The sequence below is a fragment of the Microtus oregoni genome, unplaced genomic scaffold, assembly GCF_018167655.1.
Source record: "Microtus oregoni isolate MIOR12 unplaced genomic scaffold, Mior012 000004F_ref0000308, whole genome shotgun sequence".
Classification (NCBI taxonomy): Eukaryota; Metazoa; Chordata; class Mammalia; order Rodentia; family Cricetidae; genus Microtus; species Microtus oregoni.
In genome coordinates, this window is record NW_024543063.1 from 45,005,048 (window position 1) to 45,030,770 (window position 25,723).

A 25,723-nucleotide genomic window follows, 5' to 3' on the forward strand; every position below is an offset into this window, starting at 1 on the left:
AATATATTCAGACCCGGTCTCAAACAGAGAGGTATTGGTAAGCGCTAAAGCACTTTCGCGTGGTTGAAGCAGTTACTGCAGTCCAAAGTACCGTTAAACAAGAAACACAGGGCTATTTATGGTGACAGAACATGTGTTTGGTGCACAGATGTAATCCTAGCATTCGACAGGCAGGGAGGCAGGAAAACCCCCTGACCCAGCCTTGTCCCTGTTTCAAAAGGCCATACAAAGAACCTTGGAGGTATGTACACCACTTTGCAGTTAAAACAGGAGTGCTGTACCATAATATGTAATCGCCACCAAATTCATGTTTTCATCCCTCTTGTAGACTATTAGGTCTTTACAAATGGAGCCCAAAATGTCGGCCTCTTAGAGCCAATAGGCAACCCTGTCATGTGACACCCCATGTCCCAGCTTTCTTGATCATTGCATCAGCCGAGCCCAGCAGCCTTCCCAGAACCCGGCTAGTAAACTCATTCGCGCTCCGAATGATTGGCTTGAGAGTGGACCAATAATATCTGTTGAGGACAAGGCGTAACGGAGCGCTTTTCAAAAGAGCGCTCTGATTGGATGGCGAGGTATGAGTCTGGCGCCGGTTGCGGCGGGTGGGAATAGCTGTGTGTCTGCGCATCAGAGGGAGCAGGTAACTGGGGGCATCTGGCGGTGGTCTCCGGGCGAGGACCCGGACCCTGGGGAAAAGGTCGAGGGTCTGGAGAGCTCTGAGAGAAGAGCCGGCGCTCGGAGGGGGGAGGGTCTGCCGCAGCAGGCTGCCGGGTCGTCCCGCCCCTGGCCCGGGGAGCGGCTGGAACCGAGCCCCAGGCTCGGCAGGAGCATGGACTAAGAGTAGCTTTCGCTGTTCTCTGGGAGCGCTGAAAGTGGTGCGGCCTCGGGTGACTTGCCGAGGACCAAGACCTTGGGAAGATCGCGGTTGCTGTCAGGTTACCACCCAGAGCTAAGGGTTTGTCTCCTCTGATTTTAATCCCTTAGGGGGTTGGGAGTGCAGGCCTAAGGACCGGGGTGATCCAGCTGATTAAAGTCCCGCTGAAAGACATCTCCGTTCATTCTTTTTAGGTTCTTACACCTTATCCCAGACGGGCCTGAACTCAGCCCTGTTTGCCCGGGCTGGCCTTGAACTCGCGGCAGTTCTCCAGCCTCCGCCTTTTGAGTGCTGGTATCACAGACCTAAGGCACCGGTTTCCCTTCCTCAGCCTCCTGAGCGCTGGGCTTTTTGTCTGACTGACGACACAGCATTGAACAGTCTTCAGTCTCTGTAAGGCCAATAACCAACATATTAGATCCTAGTTAACACTTGTTATTTCTGTATATAGTGGTCTCCCTTTGGACCCACTGACTGCCTTTCCATCCTGGTTTACAGCATACATGTCAATACGTTGAATGAATAGGCAAAGACGGGAAAACATGTGTTCTTTGGAATGTAACTTTCTCTTTAACAATTATGTCTTATAAAGGGAAATTCATTTTTGCGCCCATTGTTGAGAGAGGCGTGTGGAGGAGGGGTGAAAAAGAACGCGATGTGGCAAGGTTTCTGAAAAACCTTAGCCTTGACTGCTTATAAACACCAGCAAGACCCAGGGAATACTAGTCGGTTTTTTTTTTTTCACTCAGCTTTTTTTTTTTTTTTTAACCATTTTTTTGCCCCTTTGGGGCTTCTGTCAGAATGCGAAGTTGAGTTGTAAATCAGTTCGAGTTGTGGGTGCCTGGGTCAGCATGTCTTGTCCTGTGTGGATATCTTTAAGCCCTATGCTTATTGATGTAACAGTATCCATTTCATTAGTTTTTCATCCTCACAAATCCTGTTCGATTCAGGGACTAAACTCTAAACTAATGTTAGATCTGGGTCTAGAATCCTAGAGTCTTTTAGATAATATGAATGAGAGAGTTCTTGCTTTTCTGGACAACCAGTTCATGACATTACAGCACTGAACGTGATTGGTACACTCACCAAAGCCTGTCACCCCATGACACTATGATACATACATAAAGGCAATGAAGCTGCAAAGTTGCCTTTTTCAACTTGCCTCCCTTCTGAGTCCCTGGGCTTATTCGGTCGGCTTTTCCTCTGTAGCATGCTCATTTTGAAATAATGCATGCTCGACCACTGACCTTTACCCCCAGTTCTTAGCCCTTTCCCAGCTAATGTTCTAGAGATTTCAGGCTACATAGATTTTGGAACATTTTATATATAATATGTATATAATTTTAATGTATTATATATGTGTGTATATATATATATATACGTATGTACACACACACACAAATTTTATTATGTACATTGGCATGAGAGTTTCAGACCCCTTGGAAATGGAGTTACAGACAGTGGTGAGCTGCCATGTGGTTGCTGGGAATTGATCCCAGGTCTTCTTGAAGAGCAGCCAGTGCTCTTAATCACTGAGCCATCTCTCCAGCCCAGAGGTTGGTACATCCTTGATACTTTAAGGTAGCCTGTGGCACAGATAGGCTTGTCCTTGAGCTCACTGCCATTGCCACGAAAGTGTCAGTCCAAACCTAGCTGCTCTGGTAGGGGATCTGGAACCGTGTACAACCCTCGGGAGGCAGGTTAACAGAGAGAGAGTTTGAAAGATTATGAGAGGCCGGTAGATACAGACTCCTCCTTTTGTTGAAGTGACCCCTCGAGGATTCAGATCAGAATCCAGGTCTCTTGAGCCTCTCCTTGCCTCATGAGGTCCATTTTTCCTTTCTGATTCCTGGCAGTGGATGCTCAGTGCGTATTTTGTATAGTGGATGAAAATGTGAGTAAGTCACCTGCTCTCCTTGATGTCTGTTGAGGTTGGCAGGTGTAGAATGGCCAGGGTCACTCTGCTGGTTCAGCAAAATCTTTCTTTGATAGTGACTATACCCTGGGACATTGCAACACACAGATTTTAGAATCAAAAAAGCTAACCATTGCCAATCTTTGACTTGGCTTGAGATGCCAGGAGTCTTGTGTAATGCCTACTTTTAGTTTTACTTCCCCTAAATTCCCATCTTTCTTTCTTTCTTTCTTCCTTCCTTCCTTCCTTTCTTTCTTTCTTTTTTGATTAGTTCCCTGAGGTTACTTTCAAGATGGAGTCCACGCTAACAGCAAGAGAGATCCGAGAGCGGTTTATCAATTTCTTCAAACAAAATGAGCACACCTATGTTCACTCTTCTGCTACCATCCCATTGGATGATCCCACCTTGCTCTTCGCCAACGCAGGCATGAACCAGGTAAGGATGTCATTCTTTCGGACTGACTGGCTGACAGAAGGCAGCAGAGCAGCAGTTAAAGGCCAGCTCTTGGGGCCAGCCAGAATTCGGGTCCTGTCACTTACCAGGTGGACCTGTGTGGCTTCTCTTGGTGAGCCTGGTTTCTGAAGAATGATAACAGTGCTGCTTGTGGGTTATGATTAGATGGAAGAGGGTTGAGAAGGTGGCTCCAACGCCCGTCCAATAAATTTTTGTTTTTTTTTTTTTTCTTTTTTTTCCAAGACGCTTTCTCTGTAGTTTTGGGCCTGAACTGGAACTAGCTCTTGTAGACCAGGCTAGCCTCAAACTCACAGAGATCCGCCTATCTCTGCCTCCCAAGTGCTGGAATTAAAGGCATGCACCACCACCGCCTGGTCAATAAGTTCTTTTTTTTTTAATAAGTTCATTTTTTAATGAGTCCTGAAGAGATTATTTTTATAGCATTTGAGATCAAGAATTTGATAGGCTGTGTGTGGAAATGCACTGCTTTAATCCCAGCAGTTAAGAGGCAGAGGCAGGTGGTTCTTTGCTTGAGGCCATAGTGAGTTCTAGGACAGCCAGGGCTACGTAAGAGAGAGTTCTTGCCTCCAAAGAAAGAAAGAAAGAATTTAAAAGAATTTGAGGTTAAACTAGACTACACAGCAAGACCCAGTCTCAAAGGATTTAAATCACAAGAAAATTATTATTATTATTAATTATTGGAGCTCAAGGACAATTTTTCTCAGCATTTCAAAAAGAACCCCAGAAGAGGCAGGCTGTAAATCTGTAGCAGTTGCCTAGAGGAGAAGGGGGAGTAAAAGGCCATGCTGTTTGTGTTAAGCTGCTGTGTCCTGGTGGTCAGCCAGCCATGTGGCAGACAGAGAGAGAGTAAGGAAGTCCAAAGTAGCTGAGAAAGCCTGCTTAAAGCAGAGATCGGAAGAGGAAAAGGAAATCCCTACTTTACTGAGCAATTGAGAAAGTGGGACTGAAGTACGTGGCTACATCCCTGTAAGCTGGTGTCCAAGGGAAATTGTTTTAAGATTTTTTTTCATCTTTTCATTGTCTCTGAGAGGAAGAAAAAAATCTATTTTTATTGAAGTTTTGGGGGCTGCAGAGATGGTTCAGCACTTAAGAGCACTGACTGCTTGTCCAGAGGACCCAGGTTCAATTCCCAGCATCCACATGGTGTCTCCCAACTATCTGTAACTTCATTTCTAGGAATCCAGTGCCCTCTTCCAGCTCTTTGGGCACTAGGCACACATACGATACACAGATATATATATGCAGACAAAACGCTGATAGAATGTTTTCTTTTCTTTCCTTTCTTACTGGGGATTGAACCTGGGGCTTCAAGGTATGATCAGCAAGCAAGTGCTCTCTATCCTCCAGCCCTCTTATGTGTATGTGTGAGCACCTGGCCCTGGACCTCAGAGATCTGCCTGTTTGCATCGTCCAAGTGCTGGGATTAAAGGTCTATGCTACTACAGCTGCTTTTGTTTTTTGTTTGCTTGTTTATTTTTTTAGTTTTTGAAACAGTGTCTCTATTATAGTTTTGACTGTTCTGGAACTCACTGTTTAGATCAAATTGACCTAGAACTCACAAAGATCTGCCTGCTTCTGCCTCCCAAGAATTGGGATTAAAGACATATACCACCACACCTGGCACTAGAAAACTTTTTTTTTTAAGTGTTTATTTTCTTTTATATGTATGAGTATTTTGCATTCGACATGTGTGTCTGCCAGAAGAGGGTGTCAAAGCTCCTGGAACTGGAATTTCAGATGGTTGAGTCATCATGTGTGTGCTAAGAATTGAACCTGGGTCCTGTGAGTTCAAGGCTAGCCTGGTCTACAAGAGCTAGTTCCAGGTCAGGCTCCACAGCAACACAGAGAAACTCTGCCTTGAAAGCCCCCCCACCCCAAAGAAAAAGAAAAAGAACCTGGGTCCTCTGCAAGAACAGCAAGTGCTCTTAACCCCTGAGCCATCTCTTCAACCTCTTAAAATATTTATTTAAAGATTAATTTATTTTTGTTTTATGTGTATGCATGTTACTATACTTCCCCCCCACACACACCATTTTTCAAGACAGGGTTTCTCAGTCCTGACTGTTTTGGAACTTGCTTTGTAGACCAGGCTGGTCTTGAATTCACTAAGATCCGCTTGTCTCTGCCTCCCGAGTGCTGGGATTAAAGGCGTGCGCCACCACCAGCCACTCGTACATATTTATACACTCCTTGTATATGCCGTGCCCACAGATGCCAAAAGAGGTGTTGAATTCCACTATATGGAGTTAATAGATAATTGTGAGCTACTATGTGGGTGCTGAGAACTGAACCTGGGTCCTCCGCAAGAACAGCAAGAGCTCCTAAATACTGAGTACTGAGCCCTCTCTCTGGCCCCCCTATTTAATCTTTTTTTTTTTTTGTAAATATTTATTTATTTATTATGTATACAATATTCTGTCTGTGTGTATGCCTGCAGGCCAGAAGAGGGCACCAGACCCCATTGCAGATGGTTGTGAGCCACCATGTGGTTGCTGGGAATTGAACTCAGGACCTTTGGAAGAGCAGGCAGTGCTCTTAACCTCTGAGCCATCTCTCCAGCCCCCCCCCCATTTAATCTTAATTAATTTGTCATAGTCACAAGTAGCTACTGGTTTCCAAGTTGGAAAACATCAACTTCCACAGGCCTGGTGAGAACAATAACACAAAGCTGTGTGACTAGCAGTGACGCATCGAAGTGTGAATGGATAAATCCCCAGAACAGGGACATATCAACTATGTGTCCAATTCATCTCAGCTAGTGGGGGTTACACTTCTCTAATCGGTTTCAGTGTTTTTCTTGTCACCCTTACGCCCAAGTGAGCACATCCCTTTGTTACACGAGTTCTTCTAGAAGGATGATCTAAGATAGTAGTTCTCAACCTATGGGTTATGACCCCCCTTGTTGTGGAGGTTGCATATCAGATATCCTGATTCATAGCTATGGCAAAGTTACAGTTAGGGATTTTATAATTTTTATGGTTGGGGTCACTACAATATGAAGAACTGAATTAAAAGATTGCAGCGTTAGGAAGGTTGAGACCCACTGAAGTGAGCGAGACCTGGACATCACAATGGTTACAGATGGTTTCACATATTCGCTTTCAGCTTTCAGATGTGGTGGGGCTTCCCCTGTGCAGGAGGTATTACTAGCAGTGGTCGAGACCTTTTGGGAATTAGGTCCAGGGAGAAGCTGCTCCAAGATTGGTGGTCTTTACCTTGGTTCTACCATATTCCTGCTTCTTAAGTGTCCAGGCTCACAAAATCCAAAGGGCAGTTTGTGTGTCCCCCTTCCCACCAGGTGATAGACATTTGACATCCTGCAGGCCTTTAAAGGGTAGACTGTTCCATTCTCTTTTTTAGTTCAAACCCATCTTCCTAAACACAATTGACCCATCTCACCCTATGGCAAAGCTGAGCAGAGCTGCCAATACCCAGAAGTGCATCCGGGCTGGGGGCAAACACAATGACTTGGATGACGTGGGCAAAGATGTCTACCATCACACCTTCTTTGAGATGCTGGGCTCCTGGTCTTTTGGAGATTATTTCAAGGTAAGCTCAATATTGGTGACTTAAATTTCTGTTTTGTTTTAATTTTTTAACACGAGGCTAATTTCCTCATGTTAAAAAAGGGACTGAGTTATTCATTTTTATTGTTTTAAAAGATGAAACAACGTTTAGAAGATTCAGGAATGAATAAAGTACATTTAATAATTCTAAGACTCCCTAGAAAACTTTTATCATTTGATGGTTTTAGTTTCTATTTCCTATATAAGTTGAATCTTTGTAGTTTATAATGAAGATACTGTGGTTTTGAATCCATTTTCTGTATCTTTCTTTTTGTAGGAATTGGCGTGTAAGATGGCCCTGGAACTTCTCACCCAGGAGTTTGGTATTCCAGTGGAAAGACTCTATGTTACTTACTTTGGTGGAGATGAAGCAGCCGGCCTAGAGCCAGATCTGGAGTGCAAACAGATTTGGCAAAATTTAGGGTGAGGGGGCTGAAGAGGTGGTTCAGTAGTTGGGAGCGACTCACGACAAGCATCCCTACGGGATCTCACACCTCTGGCCTCTGAGGGACCTGTATTCACATAGACATACCCCACATATACATACATTTTTAAAGAAAAAAATTTAATTCAATATTAGAATATTTAATAGCCTGGTTCATGCCAGCCAGGCCTATGTTGTGAGACCCTGTCTTTTATAAAAAAAGAAAAGAAACATTTGCTTAGATTATATTCATATTCAAAGTAAATATTTTATTATATATTTTCTAGACTTTATCTGTATCTTTACATTTTTATTGGGTTATAATTGTAGCATTGTGAGGAATTATATTCTGCTTTAGTAGGTTTTGAATTTAGGCTTAATGGTAGTAATTGCCAGAAAAGGAGACTTCTTTCTAAGAAATCATAGGGATCCATTGTGTGGCAGAAGTCTTGGAAAGATTCTTGTTGATGGTGTCAAATCGGTTTTTCTTTCTTGCTCTGTGCAGACTGGATGATGCCAGAATCCTCCCTGGCAACATGAAGGACAACTTCTGGGAGATGGGTGACACAGGCCCTTGTGGTCCCTGCAGCGAGATCCACTATGACCGAATTGGGGGTCGAGATGCTGCACACCTCGTCAACCAGGATGACCCCAATGTGCTGGAGATCTGGAACCTTGTGTTTATCCAGTATAACAGGTAGTGCGGGCCCTGCTCCCTCCTGCTGACAGCGGTTCTTCTTCTATAACCAAGCCGAGAAAAAGAAATCAGCTGCACAGCTGAATTCATGGCTGAAGGTTGTTTGGGATCTTTATTTTTTGAGACGGTGAGCAGCCCTGGTGCTGGCTTCAGATGCTCCTGGGATCATGTGACCTTCTTTAAATTATGTTGTCAGGTTTCTGTTCTGATCCCTACAGCAGGGTGTACCTGTTTGAAAAACTAATATTATCTCGTATAACACCTTCCTGAGTCATTTGCCTTCTATTTAAGAATAAGGAGCTGGGCACGGTGGTGCACACCTTTAATCCCAGCATTCAGGGGGCAGAGGCAGGAGGATCTCTATGAATTCAAAGCTAGCCTGATCTACATAGTGAAGTCCAGGACAGCCAGGGCCATGTAGAGAGACTCCATCTCAACACCACTGCCAGTCCCCCAAAAATAACAAATAAGACAAGGGTGCTGAATACGTATCTACCCCTCTCTTCGGAACCAGACAAGGGCAAATAGTGACTAGGAATAACTTTGAAACATTGCTAAGTGACTTTTAACCAACAGGGCCCAGAGAGGTAGCAGCCTGGGTCTCTGCTTCAACTTCCTCTCTGTATCCTACAGGGAAGCTGATGGCCTTCTGAAACCTCTTCCCAAGAAAAGCATCGACACCGGAATGGGCCTCGAGAGACTGGTGTCTGTGCTGCAGAACAAGATGTCCAACTATGACACTGACCTTTTCGTTCCGTACTTTGAAGCCATTCAAAAGGTACTGAGCCTGTTGTGAGCGTGGGCACCTCTGGAGGCTTGTAGGACGGACTTTAATAAGCACTGCCATCATAGATGAGTGGCCGTATGCTTTGACAGCCCAAAGTACTTGTTACCGTCTGCCGACTTCATTATTGTTAGCATGCCCTTCTCTGAATAAGCGAATGCTATGCTATTTGTTGGGGTTAGGGCCTGGCTTGATGCTTTTGGCTTCTCCACTATCACTTTCTTGGAGTTGTGGGATGTGGCAGATAGTCATCCTTGATGGGCGGTGGTGGCACAGCCTTTAATCCCAGCACTCGGGAGGCAGAGGCAGGTGGATCATAGTTAGTTCCAGGACAACCAGGATTGTTACACAGAGAAACAAAGACCGTCATCCTTTCCTAGACCCCTCGCCCTCTAGGACCCTGCTTAGGACCGGCAGCACCAGCAGGACTATGTCTCATCGGCCTCTTCTGCTGTTTATCTGTAGGGTACAGGTGCCCGGCCGTACACTGGGAAAGTTGGTGCTGAGGATGCTGACGGAATTGACATGGCCTACAGGGTTCTGGCCGACCATGCTCGGACCATCACTGTGGCACTGGCCGATGGTGGCCGGCCTGATAACACAGGACGGGGGTGAGTCACACTCTGGGCAGGGTTTGGACTGATAGCATGAGTTTTCTGACTGTGGGGTTTAATACTATATTTATTATTGTTTTGTTGTTGTCTTTTGGGTAGGTAGAGGGATCCTCTCCCCCCTCCTTTTTTTTAAGAGATAACGGGAGTTTTAATTTAACAGTTTCTACTAAGTACTGAGGGGAGACTGGCATTAAGGGTGTCAGACAGGATTTTGGCTCGCCCCAGGAAACTGCATTCCTGACAAGCTGGCCTAGGATCTCATACACCAGTCTGGTTTTGTCTTGGTAGTCAAACAGAAATTCTGCAAGAGTAGAGGGGGACAGAAGTTCATGTTGCTCTGCTTGGCGTAGAGTTCTGAAGGAGCTACCATGGAGCCCTCAGCTGGGGATGTTTCCTAGCGGATACTAAGGTATGCTTCTCACAGGTACGTGCTGAGGCGGATTCTGCGCAGAGCTGTTCGATACTCCCATGAGAAACTGAACGCCAGCAGGGGTTTCTTTGCCACGTTAGTCGATGTTGTCGTGCAGTCCTTGGTACGTGGAGAAAGTCTAAGAGTCATCTGATGGGTGGTAACGTACTGTTAATGGATGTGCTTTTTAAAGATGTATTTATGTATGAATGCTCTATCTGCATGTACCCCTTAATGCCAGAAGAGGGCATCAGATCCCACTAGAGATAGTTGTGAGCTACTATGTGCTGGGAATTGAACTCAGGTCCTCTGGAAGAGCAGCCAGTGCTCTTAACCACTGGGCCATCTCTCCAGCCCTGTTAATGGGTATTTTAAGACTTGGATGTCAGGTATGGTAGTGCACGCCTTTGATTCCAGCACTTGGGAAGGAGGCAGAGACAGGTGAGTTTGGGGCCAACCTGATCTACATTGCAAGTTATAGGTCAGCCAGGGTTATATACATAGTGATTTCCCATCTCAAAATAGAAGGGACTGTGTCATAGAATAGTCTCCGGCCTCATTGAACCTCTTTTGTCAGGGAGATGCATTTCCTGAGCTGAAGAAGGACCCAGACATGGTGAAGGACATCATTAATGAAGAAGAGGTACAGTTTCTCAAGACACTCAGCAGAGGGCGGCGCATCCTGGACCGAAAAATTCAGAGCTTAGGAGACTGCAAGACCATTCCTGGTGAGCCCCAGCTTTCACTTTTCTCCACCACGCACCGCACCGGAAATCCAACCTCTGCCAAGGTTGAAAGTTCTTTAATTAAGCTGCCTTTGTAAAGAAAGACTTAAGAGAGCAGAAGTATACAAACAATACAAAAGTGAACAGTGAACACCTTTTCCATGTGCATTTCTCAGAGGCAAAACAACACTGTTAGGAGTTGGCACTACGGCCCCTTAAATCACTGTGTACTGAGGCAGGAGGATCACAAGATCAAGTCTGTGCTACATAATGAAATACTATCTCACCAAGAAAAATATTAACAATTTTGTTGTGTGTCTAACACACAGCAGGATTTTCCTCTATTTGCATGAGATCACAAATAAGTGTGGTTTTTTGCTTTGTTTGTTTGGTTGGTTTTGCAAGACAAGGGTTCTCTGTGTAGCCCACACACTCGCTCTATAGACTAAGCTGGCCTCAGACTTAGAGAGACACCTGCATCTGCCTCCTGAGTGCCAAACAGGTATTTATGTCCGCTTATAAAAATAACATTTGGTGTACACCAGCCAACCAAATTAACTTTTATTTGTTTTGTTTTTTTGGTTTTGGTTTTGGTTTTTCGAGACAAGGTTTCTCTGTGGCTTTGGAGCCTGTCCTGGAACTAGCTCTTGTAGACCAGGCTGGTCTCGAACTCACAGAGATCCACCTGCCTCTGCCTCCCAAGTGCTGGGATTAAGGGCTTGCGCCACCACCGCCCGACAACTTTTAATTTGTTTTGTTTTTCTTTCTTTCTTTCTTTCTTTCTTTTTTTTTTTTTTTTTTTTTGAAACAGTGTTTCTCCGTGTAGCCTGGCTGTTCTGGAACTCACAGAGATGCCTCTGCCTCCTGAGTACTGGGATCAAAGGCGTGCACTGTCACTGCTGGCTGAGAAAAATAATTTTAAAGGCTTTTGTTTTTTTAAAAAAAAAAATTTATTTATTATGTATACAATATCCCGTCTGCGTGTATGCCTGCAGGCCAGAAGAGGGCACCAGACCTCATTACAGATGGTTGTGAGCCACCATGTGGTTGCTGGGAATTGAACTCAGGACCTTTGGAAGAGCAGGCAATGCTCTTAACCACTGAGCCCTAAGGGCTTTTTTCCCCCATGATTTTTTAAAAACTTTTAATTATATGTATATACGTATGTGTGTTTGAGTGTGGGTTTGGCATGTGATTGCAGTGCCCATAGAGGAGAAAAGGGGGCACTGGACCCAGTGGGAACTAGAGTTAATAGGTGGGTGTGAGTAGCCGCCATGGGTGTTGTGCCAGTCCTCTGCAAGAGCAACATCTGAGCCATCTCTCCAGTTCTGGTTATTTTCTTTGCATTGAAGTGTATAATGTTTAAAGGGAATGATTGTCGATCTCATTCATAACGCTCAGATCAAGAAATAGCAATTTGCCTTCTGCACAGTCCTGAAAGATTTGGCTTGCCTTAACTCTGCTCACTCTGTCACTCTCAGCAGCCTCCTGGGAGGGCTTGGCGTGGGAGAGGAAGGGTTTGTCCGTGCCATTTTGACGCGATTCCTTTGTACTCTGTAGGAGACACTGCTTGGCTCCTCTATGACACTTACGGGTTCCCGGTGGACCTCACTGGATTGATTGCTGAGGAGAAAGGCCTCGTGGTGGATATGGATGGCTTTGAAGAAGAGAGGAAGCTGGCCCAGGTAGGGAATGTGGAGAGTGATTGCTGAGCGCCTGTCTTCCCAGCTCCCTATCTCACTTCCGCCCTCAGGACTGCTTGTCTTCCTTCTTTCCTCCCTTCCTCCCTTCCTTCCTTCCTGCCTTCCTGCCTTCCTTTTTTTTTTTTTCCAAAATGGTTTCCTGTGTAACAGTCCTCACTGTCCTGGAACTCACTCTATAGATCAGGCTGGGCTTGATCTTGGAGATCTACCTGCCTTTACCTCCCAAGTGCTGGGACTAATGGCGTACGCCACTACTGCCTGGCCATTTTTCTTTTTTGAGAAATGGCCTCTATGTTTATTACCACCAGCACCAAAAAGAGAAGACTGTGTAATGTTGGCAGGGAGGGCAAGCCCTGTTTTGTTTTGTTTTGTTTTGTTTTTGTTTTTGTTTGTTTGTTTGTTTTTGTTTTTCGAGACAGGGTTTCTCTGTGGCTTTGGAGCCTGTCCTAGAACTAGCTCTGTAGACCAGGCTGGTCTCGAACTCACAGAGATCCACCTGCCTCTGCCTCCCAAGTGCTGGGATTAAAGGCGTGCGCCACCATCGCCCGGCTAAGCCCTACTTTGGTACCAATCATTTTGCCTTCTTTCCTCATACCGTGGCTCTCATCCGACCTGGGGCATTTGGCAATAATGGGTTAAAGGCATTTTTAGTTTGCACAACTAGGGAGGGATGCTCCCATCATCTTTTTGGTAGAGCCTAGACATGCTGCTTAGTGTCCTGCCATGCAAGAGGACAGGCCCCAAAACAAAGGCTGATCATGTCCTGAAATGGCAGTGGTGCTAAGATTAAAGAACTCTATTCTTTAGTTTTTCCTTGGCCATAGTTTGGCAAGTTTCAGTTCTCTTTTCTTCTACATTGAGGTAACTAAGGCTTTTTGTTGTTGTTGTTGTTTTGACAGCTGAAGTCACAGGGCAAGGGGGCGGGTGGAGAAGACCTCATCATGCTGGACATTTATGCTATTGAAGAGCTCCGGGCAAAGGGTTTGGAGGCCACAGACGATTCTCCAAAGTACAACTACCGTTCAGACTCCAATGGTAGCTACGGTATGTTGATGCTCCTTCTGCTTCCATGCTGCCCACCTTTTCATCTGGGGAGTTTGAGGAGATTGGTCTCAAGGTGCCTGGTGCTCAGACTGTGTACCTCTGTTCTCGCAGGCATCCTCGGCTGGTGCTTTCCTTAACTGTTTTGAAATATAGTCACAGAAAATTGTTTTTTAAAAAAAATCACAGGGAGGTTCTAACTACAATTAAACCAATTTCCCTTAATTGTAGCACCTTACAGAAAAAGCAGTTGGCCTTGACAATCACAGTGGCTGCTGAATTCTGCACAGGCATAATACAAATGTAAAGAATCTAAATAAACAGTATGAGAATGCACTCCGTGGCCCTGGCAGAGATCTTTTATCAAAGACTACATACTGAGGCTGTTTGCTTTAGTCTACTGTGTTTGAGACAGGGTCCCACTGTGTAGCCCTGGCTACTCTAGAACTTCCTATGTAGACCAGCTGGCCTTGAACTCAACAGGAATCTACTTGTTTTAGCCTCCTAAGTGCTGGGATTAAAGGTGTGTGCCACCATGCCCAACCCAAGTCCATTAGCTTTGTGTGTGTCTGAGAGAGAGAGAGAGAGAGAGAGAGAGAGAGAGAGAGAGAGAGAGTTTGAACTAGACTATCACAACTGTATGAGGCACAATCAGATTTACCAATTCCATATGTCTAAGATACAGGGTGACCAACTGTCCAGTTTGTTCAGATACTCCTCAGTATTAACACGGAAAAGCCTGTACCCTAGGAAACCCCTGGGTTTTAGAAACTGGAACAGTTAGTCAGCCTACTGAGTATTGATCATGGTGGGAAATCAGTGTGTTAATTATTTTATAAAGTCTAATGGGCTGGCTTTCAAAATAAAATTAGGCAATTAGGACCTAATGCTGAAAATAGAATTTATTACAAGTTAACTAAGAATGTGTGATTGGAGCCAGGTATGGTGTTACTTTTAATCCCAACACCCAGGATGCAGAGGCAGGTGGATCTCAGTGAATTGGAGGTCATCTTGGTCTATATAGAGAATTCCAGGCCAGCAAGGACTGCATATTAAAACCCTGTCTCCAAAACAACCACAAAAGAATATGTGAATTGGGCCGGGGGTGATGACTCAGTAGTGGGGTGCCTGTGTAACCTGTGAGCGGCTGGGTTCATCTCGGCCCAGGAACAATAGTAAGTATTATATAAGAAATATAATAGTCACTGACCTGTCTTCCCCTGTTTCTGTCTATGAGCAGAGTTTGAGTGCACAGTAGCTACTGTGCTCGCTCTGCGTAGGGAAAAGATGTTTGTGGAAGAGGTGGTCACTGGCCAGGAGTGCGGAGTGGTGCTGGACAAGACCTGCTTCTATGCCGAACAAGGAGGGCAGATCTACGATGAAGGCTACTTGGTGAAGGTTGATGACAGCAGTGAGGATGTAAGGCCATACTTCCTCCTTGTTAGCTGTGGAAGGCCAGACGTGGGGCTGGGCGGCCTCTTTTGCTCCTTCATACTCTGGCTCTGGGGAGCTGATTTTCTCTGATTAAGGCATGTGCCACTATCACCTGGTGAGAGCTGCTTCTTAGACCTGTGGCTGTCTCAGTCCTTAGGTACCCTTGTATAGGGAACCTTGCACAGGGAACCTTGCACAGGGAACCTTGCACAGGGAACCTTGCACAGGGAACCTTGCACAGGGAACCTTGCAGCCAGGATGCTGCTAACACTGCTTCCTACATGTTTCCTCGTGAATAAGGATAATAAGGATTCTCTATTTTCACTTGTTGATTGGTTTTGTTTGTTGGCTTGATTTTTTTTTTTTTCTTTTGGCCTTTGGTTTTTGGAGACAAGGTTTCTCTGTGTAACAGTCCTGGCTGTCCTTGAACTCCCTCTAGACCAGACTGGCCTTGAAGGCAGAGGGATCCACCTGCCTCCGGCCTCCCAGTTGCTGCGCCACTGTTGCCCCGGCTTGTTTGGTTAGATTTTTGAGGCAGGGTCTCACACTTATAGCTCAGGTCAGCCTTGAACTCCCAGTAATTCTCCCTCAGCCTTGCACAGACCACTTTTTTTTTTTTTAAGATTTATTTATTATATGTACAGTCTTCTCCCTGCATATATGGGCGCCAGATCTCATTCCAGATGGTTGTGAGCCACCATGTGGTTGCTTAGTGTTTGGTCCAGATGAGACAGTCACTTCGTCTGCTTTGGCAGCTGATTCCTACCATAGGATAGGATTCATTTTAGAGAATTTTAACATGTTCCCTGAGGAAGTAGCTTAGTTGGTGGAGCTCTTACTTGGCATGAACAAGGTTCTGGTTCAATCCCAGCACTGTGTAACACTGGGAGTGGGGCTGTGTACCTGTAGTCCTCACGCTTGAGAGTGAGACGGCAGGAAGATTAAAGTCAAGAATTCAGTACATTAAAGGGCAGTATGTATCATCTAATGGTAGGGATGTGTGTATACATGTGTATCTAATGATAGGGATGTGGAGTACATGCATATCTAATGGTAAGGATGTGGAGTACATGCATATCTAATGGTAGGGTTGTGGAGTACATGCGTATCTAATGATAGGGATGTGGAGTACATGCATATCTAATGGTAGGGATGTGGAGTACATGCGTATCTAATGGTAGGGATGTGGAGTACATGCGTATGTATCTAATGGTAGGGATGTGGAGTACATGGTATCTAATGGTAGGGATGTGTGTGTACATGGTATCTAATGGTAGGGATGTGTGTGTACATGCATATCTAATGGTAGGGATGTGTGTGTACATGCATATCTAATGGTAGGGATGTGTGTGTACTTGCGTATCTAATGGTAGGGATATATGTGTACCTGAAAGGAGAATTGATATATTTGCCTATTGGTGTCCTTGACTCTGCAGAAAACTGAGTTCACAGTGAAGAATGCTCAGGTCCGGGGCGGGTATGTGCTGCACATAGGAACAATCTATGGAAACCTGAAAGTGGGGGACCACGTCCGGCTTTTTATTGACGAGGTAAGTTGCGTGTGCTGGTTCATATGTGATGTTTAATTATTTACTTAGCTGTTTTGAGACTGTCTCTTGAACACTACGTAATTAAAGCTAGCCTTACAGGCACACTACTGCCTCAGGCTCCCCCCACCCAGTGGTAGAATCTTGGGCTTGTGCTACCCCGCATAGCTCCCCACTTGATATTGTTATCATATTACCTCCTTTGGTCCTAACTTTATATATTTATTTTTGTTTGTTTATTTTTAATTTATTTTGAGGTTTTTTGTTTGTTTTGTTTTTGAGGTGGGTCTCTCAATAGAAACCTTGATGTCCTGTAACTCACTATTTAGACCAGGCTGGCGTCAAACTCACAGAGATACGCTGGCCTCTTCCTGCCTCCCAAGTGCTGGGATTAAAGGTGTGCGCCACCACACCTGCCTATTTTTAATATTTTTTAAAGTATATTTATTTTATCTCTGTGTGCGCATGCCACAGCATACATGTGGAGGTCATGGACAACCTGAAAGAGCCAGTTCTTACCAAATGGTCCCAGGTATTGAACTCAGATTTCCTAGTACTGGGGACAGATTTCTAGCAGCCTCCTTTGCCCTCTGCAGCCCCGGCGGAGACCTGTCATGAGCAACCATACAGCCACACACATTCTGAACTTTGCCTTGCGTTCCGTGCTTGGGGAAGCGGACCAAAAAGGCTCACTGGTTGCTCCTGACCGCCTTCGGTTTGACTTCACTGCCAAGGGAGCCATGTCGACCCAACAGATCAAGCAGGCTGAGGAGATTGCCAATGCCATGATAGAGGCAGCTAAGGTAGGTTCTTCTGAGTCTGAGTTCTCCGTCTTCCTGCATCATCACTTTCTGTCGTGGAGGCTCAGCAGCCCAGATGTTCCCCCTCTGTTGTACCATGTCCTCGCTTGTTCATAGAGACAGATGCTGAACGCAGTGGTTCTCAGACCGCTGTTAACAGTGGTGACCGTGCCATGTGGAGGGAGGCCTTTGACCTCCCACCTCCATAAGTGGCCAGTGTTTTTGTGCTTAAGTACAATGTCGTCACTTCAGATTTGGCTCACAGTTTAACAAAAAGGTTAGAAATCACTGTCTGGCTTCCTTTGTTTTGCATGAGATTTTTTTTTTTTTCCAGAAGGCTCAGGGTGTGTGCCAGACACAGTGGGGTTACAGGCCCGTGTTCTCTCCTCAGCTGCTTCCTCACCTTCAGAGACTATTCCAGCTTTTTCCCTCTTGTCTTCTTTTTATGGCAGCCGGTCTATACCCAGGACTGTCCCCTGGCAGCAGCAAAAGCCATCCAGGGCCTTCGCGCTGTGTTTGATGAGACCTATCCTGACCCTGTGCGAGTCGTCTCCATCGGGGTCCCCGTGTCGGAGCTGTTAGATGACCCCTCTGGGCCTGCTGGCTCCCTTACTTCTGTTGAGTTCTGTGGAGGAACGTGAGTACCTTGGTAGGAACAGCAGCAGATGAGCTCACCTGCTTTTAGCATCCCACCTTGAGGATATGAAACTAAACTAGCCAACGGCCATGTTCCTTTGCTTGTTTGCTTATTATTTTGCTGTGCTCTGGATGGAACTCAGGGTTTTGCAGATCTAAACAAGTGTTCTACCGTTGAGCCTCAGGCTCTCATGTTTCTAAGGTTAACGCGAAGTCCTCAGAAATGAACTTGTCAAATAAGATTCCTGAGAATCCTAATAGCCTGCTGGTCCAGCCGGACCCCTCGGTGTGTCTGACATTAGCACTTCTTAGGTTTCTAATGAAAGGTGCTTCCCCCATGAGATGAGCACATACTTAAAATTGCTGGTTCGTGTCCCCAGCCTCAAAGGGAAGCTGGGGGGCATTCGGGACCCACAAGACTTTAGAGTACTCGCCGAGCTCCTGCTCTGGCCCTGGCTCATTCGAGTCCTGTGCGTCTATGATTCCCTTTGCCAGTTTGAGCAGCATCTGGGCAGGGAAACTGAGTCCATTGTCTGAGAGCTTTTGAGCAGACCATGTGGTAGACCTGGCTCGGCTGACTCAGGAGAACCACTTGTATCTTCCAGCTTGGGTCCCAAAAGACCCTTGCCTAGTGGGAAGCTTCTCAAGGGCCCGATTAAGCCCAGTTAAAGCCTCCTGTAAGCCTCAGGCTTTATGGTATACAGAGGGCAAGGGGACCTAAGGGATCTAGTTCCAGCCTCTGTCTGGCGGAATTAGGTCTTCAGGTGAGTCTTACTTATTCTGAAACACATGACACCGTAGAGAATGACTTTCAAAGACTTTGTACCAACCTCTCAGAATTCAGCTAAGACTGACTGCACACTTTGAGTTCTTCAAGCAACTAGAGAGTAGGACCTATTTCTAGATCCATTTGTTTTAAGAGAATGTATTAAAATTTTTTAAAGTAGGCCTGGAGAGATGGCTCAGAGGTTAAGAGCACTGACTGCTCTTCCAGGGGACCAGGTTTCAATTCCCAGCCCCCAATGGCAGTTCACAGTTATCTTTAACTCCTGTTACAGGGGACCTGACAGCCTCATACAGATGGACACACAAGCAAAACACCAGTGCAAATAAAATAAGAATAAATAAATCATTAAAAAATGTTTTTAGGGCTGGAGAGATGGCTCAGAGGTTAAGAGCATTGCCTGCTCTTCCAAAGGTCCTGAGTTCAATTCCCAGCAACCACAAGGTGGCTCACAACCATCTGTAATGGGGTCTGGGCCCTCTTCTGACCTGCAGGCATACAGGCAGGCAGAATACTGTATGCTTAATAAATAATTTAAAAAAAAATAAAAAATGTTTTTAAAAAAGATTTTTAAAAGTAATCCTCCAATATTCTCAACCAATGAGCATTTTTACATATATTAAAATATATTCCATGTTGTACCAAAAGATCAAAATGTCATGTGTAACCTCCTAACAGTATTTGGGTTGGATATTAAGAACGTCAGCATTTTGATGTTGTCTCACTTGGTTTTCATAGCAGCCTTGTGAGGGAAACCTGAGACCTGTCCCTTGATACTTGGGGAAACTGAGCCTCGGGCTGAACATCCTGAAGCCCTGGCTTCTGGCTCAGCCCAACTTTGTTTCCCTTCTGCTCCTTCACTTGCCTTTGCTTCTGGCCTGTGCCGCTAAGGTCCCCTCAGAGTGAAGGCCGCTGGGGTGTGGTGGTGAGTGTCTTGTGAAACAGAGACAGGCAGATCTCTGAGTTTGAGGCCAGCCAGGGTTTCACAGTGAGATCCTGTCTCCAAAAAAAGAAAAAAAGGCCTTTCCCTCCTGTGAAAGATTGCATTACTTACAGTGAGGAGGCGTCTCACCCAGGCTCCAGACACCCTCCTCTTCACAGCCTTTATGGTCTGCCTTTCAGGCATCTCCGGAATTCCAGTCACGCAGGAGCATTTGTGATAGTGACTGAAGAAGCTATCGCTAAGGGTATCCGGAGGATTGTTGCTGTCACGGGTGCTGAAGCCCAGAAGGTGAGTGAGGTCAGGCCATGTGGGCCCTGCCCGTCAGGTGACAGCTATCCCCGCCCTTCCCCGCACAGGATTTCCAGCTGTTTAATCTTTTACATCTTGGGCTCAGTACTTTATGGCGCTCGCCACAGAGGACAGCCTGAGTTTGTTGCCAATGACCCACGTAAAGTGTAGAGAACTGACTCCACACATGGACCATGTGCTCACACGCTCATCACATACAAAATCATAATAGAAATTTGCCAAAACAGATAGCATCATGGAAGGCAGAACACATAAACTCTGCGTCTCCCTCCCAGCACAGCCATGTGTGGGAAGGTAAGTCAGAGTTCTCCTGCTGCGTATGTGAAATGGCTTCCGGCTCACGAGTGCCTGGTTACCCTTGAACCTGAGTTACAGTGCAGCCTTTGCTGGCTAGGGGTGTGTGGCCGGAGCACTTGCTTTCTGAAGGAAAGAAACCCCTGGTGTCTACATCTCTGATTGTTCTCCTAGGCCCTCAGGAAGGCCGAGAGCTTGAAGAAATCTCTCTCTGACTTGGAAGCCAAAGTGAAGGCCCAGACTGCACCCAACAAGGACGTGCAGAGGGAGATTGCCGACCTTGGTGAGGTAGGGATGGGCGCCCTCAGCTCAGGGTCTGTTCATTCCTTATCAGGCCTGAAAAGTAAGACCATCCCTATGCTTGAGCTTTCTCTTCTTTCACTTGTACTTTTTTGAGCCAGGGTCTTACACTGTAGCCCAGACTAGCCTCGTACACACTAGGCTCAGGCTAGCCTTAGATTTGTAGCTATCCTCTGGCCTTCTCATCTCTGCAGACATGAGCCACATGCTGGGTGGGGGAAGTGGGGTGTTGGGGTTTGTGTTGTTGTTTGAGAAAGGATGTCACCACTGCCCTTGAACTGTTTGTAGATAGTGGCTCCTATTTCTGGTGTCTGCAGGCTATGTTTATAGCCTGGTAAGGGCCAGGGCTCAACTTGAGAAGTCAGCCCTCCTTATAATGCCACTCTCTCTCCAGCCCCGCTGTGATGACTACTACATTGATAGAGTGACTAGTGTTTTGTTGTTGCTTTTGTTTTTTTGAGACAGGGTTTCTCTGTGTAGCTTTGGAGGCTTGGAACTCGTTCTCTAGACCAGGCTGGCCTCGAACTCACAGAGATCCACCTGCCTCTGCCTCCGAGTGCTGAGATTAAAGGCGTGTGCCACCACTGCCTGGCTAGAGGGACGAGTCTTAAAGTCAACAGATATATTTGTGGTTCTCTGTTTTCTCAGACATTGGCCAAGAAAAACTTTAGTTCAAAGACAGGAGGGTGGGGTAGAATGGGCTGGAATTTCACCCTACTTCTTAGTAGCCCTGACCTGGACAGACTTGTGTTGTGGTTCCAGGCCTTGGCTACTGCAGTCATGCCCCAGTGGCAGAAAGATGAACAACGAGAGACTTTGAAATCCCTGAAGAAGGTCATGGATGACCTAGACCGTGCCAGCAAAGCCGATGTCCAGAAGCGAGTAAGTCTTGGCAGTGTTGGCAGCTGGAAGAGAGCCCAAAGGTTTTCCTGAGAAGGGCTTACGTGGTTTCCAGTCTGGGCTCTTGGCCTAAGCCTCTCTCCTGGTCTTGTAGGTGTTAGAGAAGACAAAGCAGCTGATTGACAGCAACCCCAACCAGCCCCTGGTCATCTTGGAGATGGAGAGCGGGGCCTCAGCCAAGGCAAGCAGGAGCTAGGGCCAGGGCTGCCCTACCTGTCAGCTGTTCGTGTTTTCCCTCCCAGTCAGACCACTGGTGTCTCTGAGGCCCACTGCTCAGTACTGAAGTTAGGCAGAGCCTGGAAAGATCTGGTAGCCTGAGGAAGGAGGAGCTCCCTAGGGGAGAGTTTGGGCAGGGTCCTGCCTCTGGTCTGCGTGGGCTCCTGGGGACAGCATGTGCTCTTCAAAGGAAATGGGGTGTTGCTCTGAGGGCTGTGTTCCACAGACTCCCATAAAGTAGGGCTCCCTGCCCCGGTGCCATGACCTGACAGGAAGTTCTCCCCCTCAGGCCCTGAATGAAGCTTTGAAACTTTTCAAGACGCACTCTCCTCAGACATCTGCAATGCTGTTCACAGTGGACAACGAGGCTGGCAAGATCACGTGCTTGTGCCAGGTTCCCCAGGTCAGAACTTCTTATGGCCTCACTTTAAAAACCTGCAGCCACGCAGTGATGGTGCATGCCTTTAGTCCCAGCGTGCAGGAGGCAGAGGGAAGCACTGTCTGAAGCTAAGTCAGAGAGGGGCTCTTCGTCGTATTTGCCAAGACTGTGTGTGTGCGCGCACGTGTGCGTGCTCGTGCATGCTCACTCGCACCCCTAATGAGAAACTACTGATCTTATTCTTCCATTTGTCATTTCCTTCAGTACTTTTTACTCCAGACCTTCTTGTTGGTAGATGTAGTAACTACTAGCTAACGCCTGGCATTGCTTTTTGTTCACCTTGACAGTGGCCATAGCTGCTTCCCTGTAGAGCAATCTAGGCCTCTGGTAGCCTCAATACGAATGGGTGTTGATGGTTCCCCTCCTTGTGCTGTTCCTCTCTTCCCCACCTCAATCCCATCTCCTATTCTGACTACCATTTCCCCCTTCCTGTCTTCTAGAATGCAGCCAACCGGGGCCTAAAAGCCAGCGAGTGGGTACAGCAGGTCTCAGTCCTGATGGATGGTAAAGGTGGTGGCAAGGATATGTCTGCCCAGGCCACAGGCAAAAACGTGGGCTGCCTTCAGGAAGCATTGCAGCTGGCCACTTCCTTTGCCCAGCTCCGCCTGGGAGATGTGAAGAACTGATGGGAGGGAAGCCCTCACTCGGAAGCGTTTCCCCACCAACCAGATGTGTCAGAATGCGGAAGTCCACCCAGAAGCCCTCCTGCCAAGAAGACATTTGAGTTTGGGGACCTTTTAGTCACCCATCCGTCCTAATCCAGCAGTAACTGGAACATACCCGGAACTGTCCCGTGATTCATCGCCCCTTTCCGTTATTGCTCTGAGCCATAAATGTCGGCAACATCTATGTAGAATCACTACCCCAGGAATGCTATTTAACATCGTCACGATCATGTCTAGAGCCTGACTACCTGAGGCTTCCAGGTCTGCAGGCAGGAAGCCTTTTTGCTGCAGAAAATAAAAAGGACCATGTGCAATACTTGATGCAGGCATTCTACTTTCTCTCCTGAGTTGGACCCTAGCTCCCTGTGTATCTGCAGAATGCTGGCTGCGGTTCCAGCTTGTTCCGGATTGAGTTCTCACAGAATACATTCCTAGACCCCTGAACTTTAGGGGTGGCCCCTAGGATAGCAGAGCCAGAGGCAAAATGGATGGATGGGCTGAAATTGAGGGGAAAATTTCCACTGACTTACTTAAGTGGAGAAGCACCTTTCTCAGTCTCTTGGAATAATCTCTGCCTTGGGCCATGTATGTCCCTTCTCTGCTTCCCTTTGAAGATGCTGATATGAGGTCAGACAACTAATACAGGAAATATAAGCATGGAGGTGTCTCAATAACTGTCCTGTCCCTGCTTCTTACCTAGTTAGGTTCAAGGCCTTGGCCTGGCCCTAAAATGCAATTTGAGTCTATAAACAACAGTGTCTAGAAGCAGTAGTAGATACTGCCTACTTATGCAGTTCCTCAGTGTTAGAAAAATTATATATGTATATATAAATACATATGTGTATATATTCATATATGTATCTATCTAGATATCTATATATCTTTATATGCATTAATACATTTATGTATTTTATACATGTGTCTATATATCCAGTGTAGAGTTCGTTCCATCGATTTATTAAACAAGTGTTGAAGCCAGCCGGGGGACTGAGTACAGGAGTGAACAAAAAGTCCCTAACTTGGGCAAGTTTATGTAATGCATTCTGAAAGCAAAATTCAAGGAATAGCCTTAACAGGTTAGATCCATAAAAACAAAGCCCAGCCCAGGTCCCAGCGCGGGTCAAGTCCAGCTGTACTTCCTCCACGCCGCTAAGTGGCGGGGCGGCCACAGGAGCGCTCCCGATAGGCTTCGCGCCGGCGCGCATGTTTAAGTAGGCGGAAGAACCGGTGCGCAAGGTGGCCCGGCCGGCGGAAGTGGCTCGTGCGCCGGTAGTCGCCATGCCGGGGGACCACCGCCGCATCCGCGGACCGGAGGAGTCCCAGCCGCCACAGCTGTACGCGGCCGACGAAGACGAGACTCCCGCTGCCCGCGACCCGACGCGGCTACGACCGGTGTACGCGCGCGCCGGGCTGCTGAGCCAGGCCAAGGGCTCGGCCTACCTGGAGGCGGGAGGCACCAAGGTGTTGTGCGCCGTGTCGGGCCCGCGCCAGGCCGAGGGCGGCGAGCGCGGCGGTGGCCCTGCGGGAGCGGGCGGCGAGGCTCCGGCCGCCCTCCGTGGCCGCCTGCTCTGTGACTTCCGCCGCGCGCCCTTCTCCGGTCGCCGGCGTCGCGCGCCCCAGGGCGGCGGCGAGGAGCGCGAGCTGGGTCTGGCGCTGCAGGAGGCTCTGGAGCCTGCGGTGCGCCTGGGGCGCTACCCTCGCACCCAGCTCGAGGTGTCCGCGCTGCTGCTGGAGGATGGCGGCTCTGCCCTGGCCGCGGCGCTCACAGCCGCCGCGCTCGCCCTGGCCGACGCGGGAGTGGAGATGTACGATCTGGTGGTGGGCTGCGGCCTGAGCCTTACGCCGGGACCCTCGCCCACTTGGCTGCTGGACCCCACGCGCCTCGAGGAGGAGCACTCTGCCGCCGGCCTCACGGTGGCGCTCATGCCAGTGCTCAACCAAGTGGCCGGGTTGCTGGGCAGCGGGGAAGGCGGCCAGACTGAGAGTTGGACTGATGCGGTGCGCCTGGGCCTAGAAGGCTGCCAGCGCCTCTATCCAGTGCTGCAGCAGTGCTTGGTGCGGGCTGCCCGCCGGAGGAGCGCCGCCGCCCCGTCCTGATTGGAAAACCTGAGCAACAAGAATGCGGACAACTGCTGTCGCCCTTCTCTTCCGGCGCTCTTGGCTTGGCAGGGCAGAGAAATGAGAGCGGAGGTAGCGCGCATAGAACTGAAGGACAACTGCGTTGGAACGGTTTAAAGGGCTTTTGCGGCCACTATCCAGTTGGAAAAAAAAACAAAAACATGAAAGCCTTACTCCCAAGTTGGAAACGACTTAAACTGGATTAGATTACCTGGTAAATGAAACTGGGGGTGTGGTCCTCCAAGGAATGGACCCTGTACAGATCAGCCATTGGCTCCAGTCTATGATAAACATCTTTTGAGAGGATGAACAAGGGGACTTCTCACTATCCGAACTAAACATAAAAACTTTTTTATATCTGAAGATACATTTTGTGATTGTTTTTCTTGGTACTAGAGTTAGCAATAATGCTGTTTTGAACTGGGCCTGTGTTGAGTCTGTGTTGTCTATGGCTTGAATCAGTACTGCCTATAATTTTCCCTTTTGCTAGTTCACTGTAAGTAAGAAGGAGTAGTGTGCTTTAGTGGAGAAACCGCCTGCCCCAGGAGCAGTATCTGCAGCGAGGAGATGCCGGGGCTACACAGAAACCCTATCTTGACAAAAGGACGGGAGAGTTAAATGGCCTCGGAAGTCTGGGTGCACACCTATCCTCCCACTCCTTTGGTTTGCCAAAGCACAGATGCATGTCTAGGAGTTGGGTAACTGGGAAGGACTATGCTCTGGAAGGAAGCCCTGGTCCCCCCTTCTTTGGCCAGTAGAAGAGCAGAACCGGAGGCTTCCATAGCTTTGCAGAAGTAGGGCCCTGCCAGCTGTGATGGCACAGACCTTTAAACCCAGCACTGGGGAGGCTGAGGCAGGTGGATCTCTGTGTTCTAGGGCAGACAGAGAAATCGTTTTTGTTGCAAACAAAAAAACAAGTGGAGTCCTAGGCTGGCTTCATTACCTGATGTCTCCTGTCTGGTGTTGGCTCAGGGTAGCAACGACCTACCAAGGGGAAGAGCTCCTAAATACTGGCACCACTACAGCTTGGCTATTCCTTAAGGCAGAGCTGGCCCCACTGGCTAGGAGTGTAGGGTTCCTGATCTTTACTTGGAAGCTGTGTGAGATT

At 47.4% G+C, this 25,723-nt stretch overlaps 2 protein-coding genes across 5 annotated transcripts; both read left to right on the forward strand.

Annotated features, from left to right (window-relative positions):
- Window positions 1–579: 579 nt before the first annotated feature.
- On the forward strand, window positions 580–22,818 carry Aars1 (alanyl-tRNA synthetase 1). Of its 4 annotated transcripts, none has more exons than XM_041650634.1 (22): window positions 594–643; window positions 1,072–1,270; window positions 3,064–3,228; window positions 6,628–6,816; window positions 7,111–7,256; window positions 7,763–7,954; window positions 8,588–8,732; window positions 9,204–9,349; window positions 9,777–9,885; window positions 10,339–10,489; window positions 12,047–12,171; window positions 13,089–13,233; window positions 14,471–14,649; window positions 16,101–16,214; window positions 16,808–17,014; window positions 17,464–17,648; window positions 19,554–19,662; window positions 20,152–20,265; window positions 21,040–21,159; window positions 21,272–21,358; window positions 21,683–21,796; window positions 22,273–22,818. In XM_041650634.1, exons 3-22 carry the CDS (start codon window positions 3,085–3,087, stop codon window positions 22,456–22,458), a joined length of 2,907 nt encoding a protein of 968 aa, XP_041506568.1. In that variant the 5' UTR covers window positions 594–643; window positions 1,072–1,270; window positions 3,064–3,084; the 3' UTR covers window positions 22,459–22,818. The 4 variants fall into 4 exon arrangements, with proteins under 4 accessions (XP_041506567.1, XP_041506568.1, XP_041506569.1 ...); XM_041650635.1 differs by lacking the exon at window positions 594–643 and adding an exon at window positions 673–958; XM_041650633.1 differs by lacking the exon at window positions 1,072–1,270 and having other exon boundaries at window positions 580–643.
- An 890-nt stretch (window positions 22,819–23,708) lies between these two features.
- Window positions 23,709–24,978, forward strand: Exosc6 (exosome component 6). The gene has a single exon (XM_041650268.1). The coding sequence runs from the start codon at window positions 23,776–23,778 to the stop codon at window positions 24,592–24,594; it is 819 nt and encodes a 272-aa protein (XP_041506202.1). The 5' UTR covers window positions 23,709–23,775; the 3' UTR covers window positions 24,595–24,978.
- Window positions 24,979–25,723: the final 745 nt, after the last annotated feature.

Bases quoted from the DNA above. Each gene is read 5' to 3' on its own strand.
- Exosc6 (XM_041650268.1), top strand. From the start codon at position 23,776: ATGCCGGGGGACCACCGCCGCATCCGCGGACCGGAGGAGTCCCAGCCG.
- Aars1 (XM_041650633.1), top strand. From the start codon at position 581: ATGAGTCTGGCGCCGGTTGCGGCGGGTGGGAATAGCTGTGTGTCTGCG. The intron at 10,490-12,046 runs GTGAGCCCCAGC...TGTACTCTGTAG, and splicing joins AGACTGCAAGACCATTCCTG to GAGACACTGCTTGGCTCCTC. The intron at 21,797-22,272 runs GTCAGAACTTCT...CCTGTCTTCTAG, and splicing joins GCTTGTGCCAGGTTCCCCAG to AATGCAGCCAACCGGGGCCT.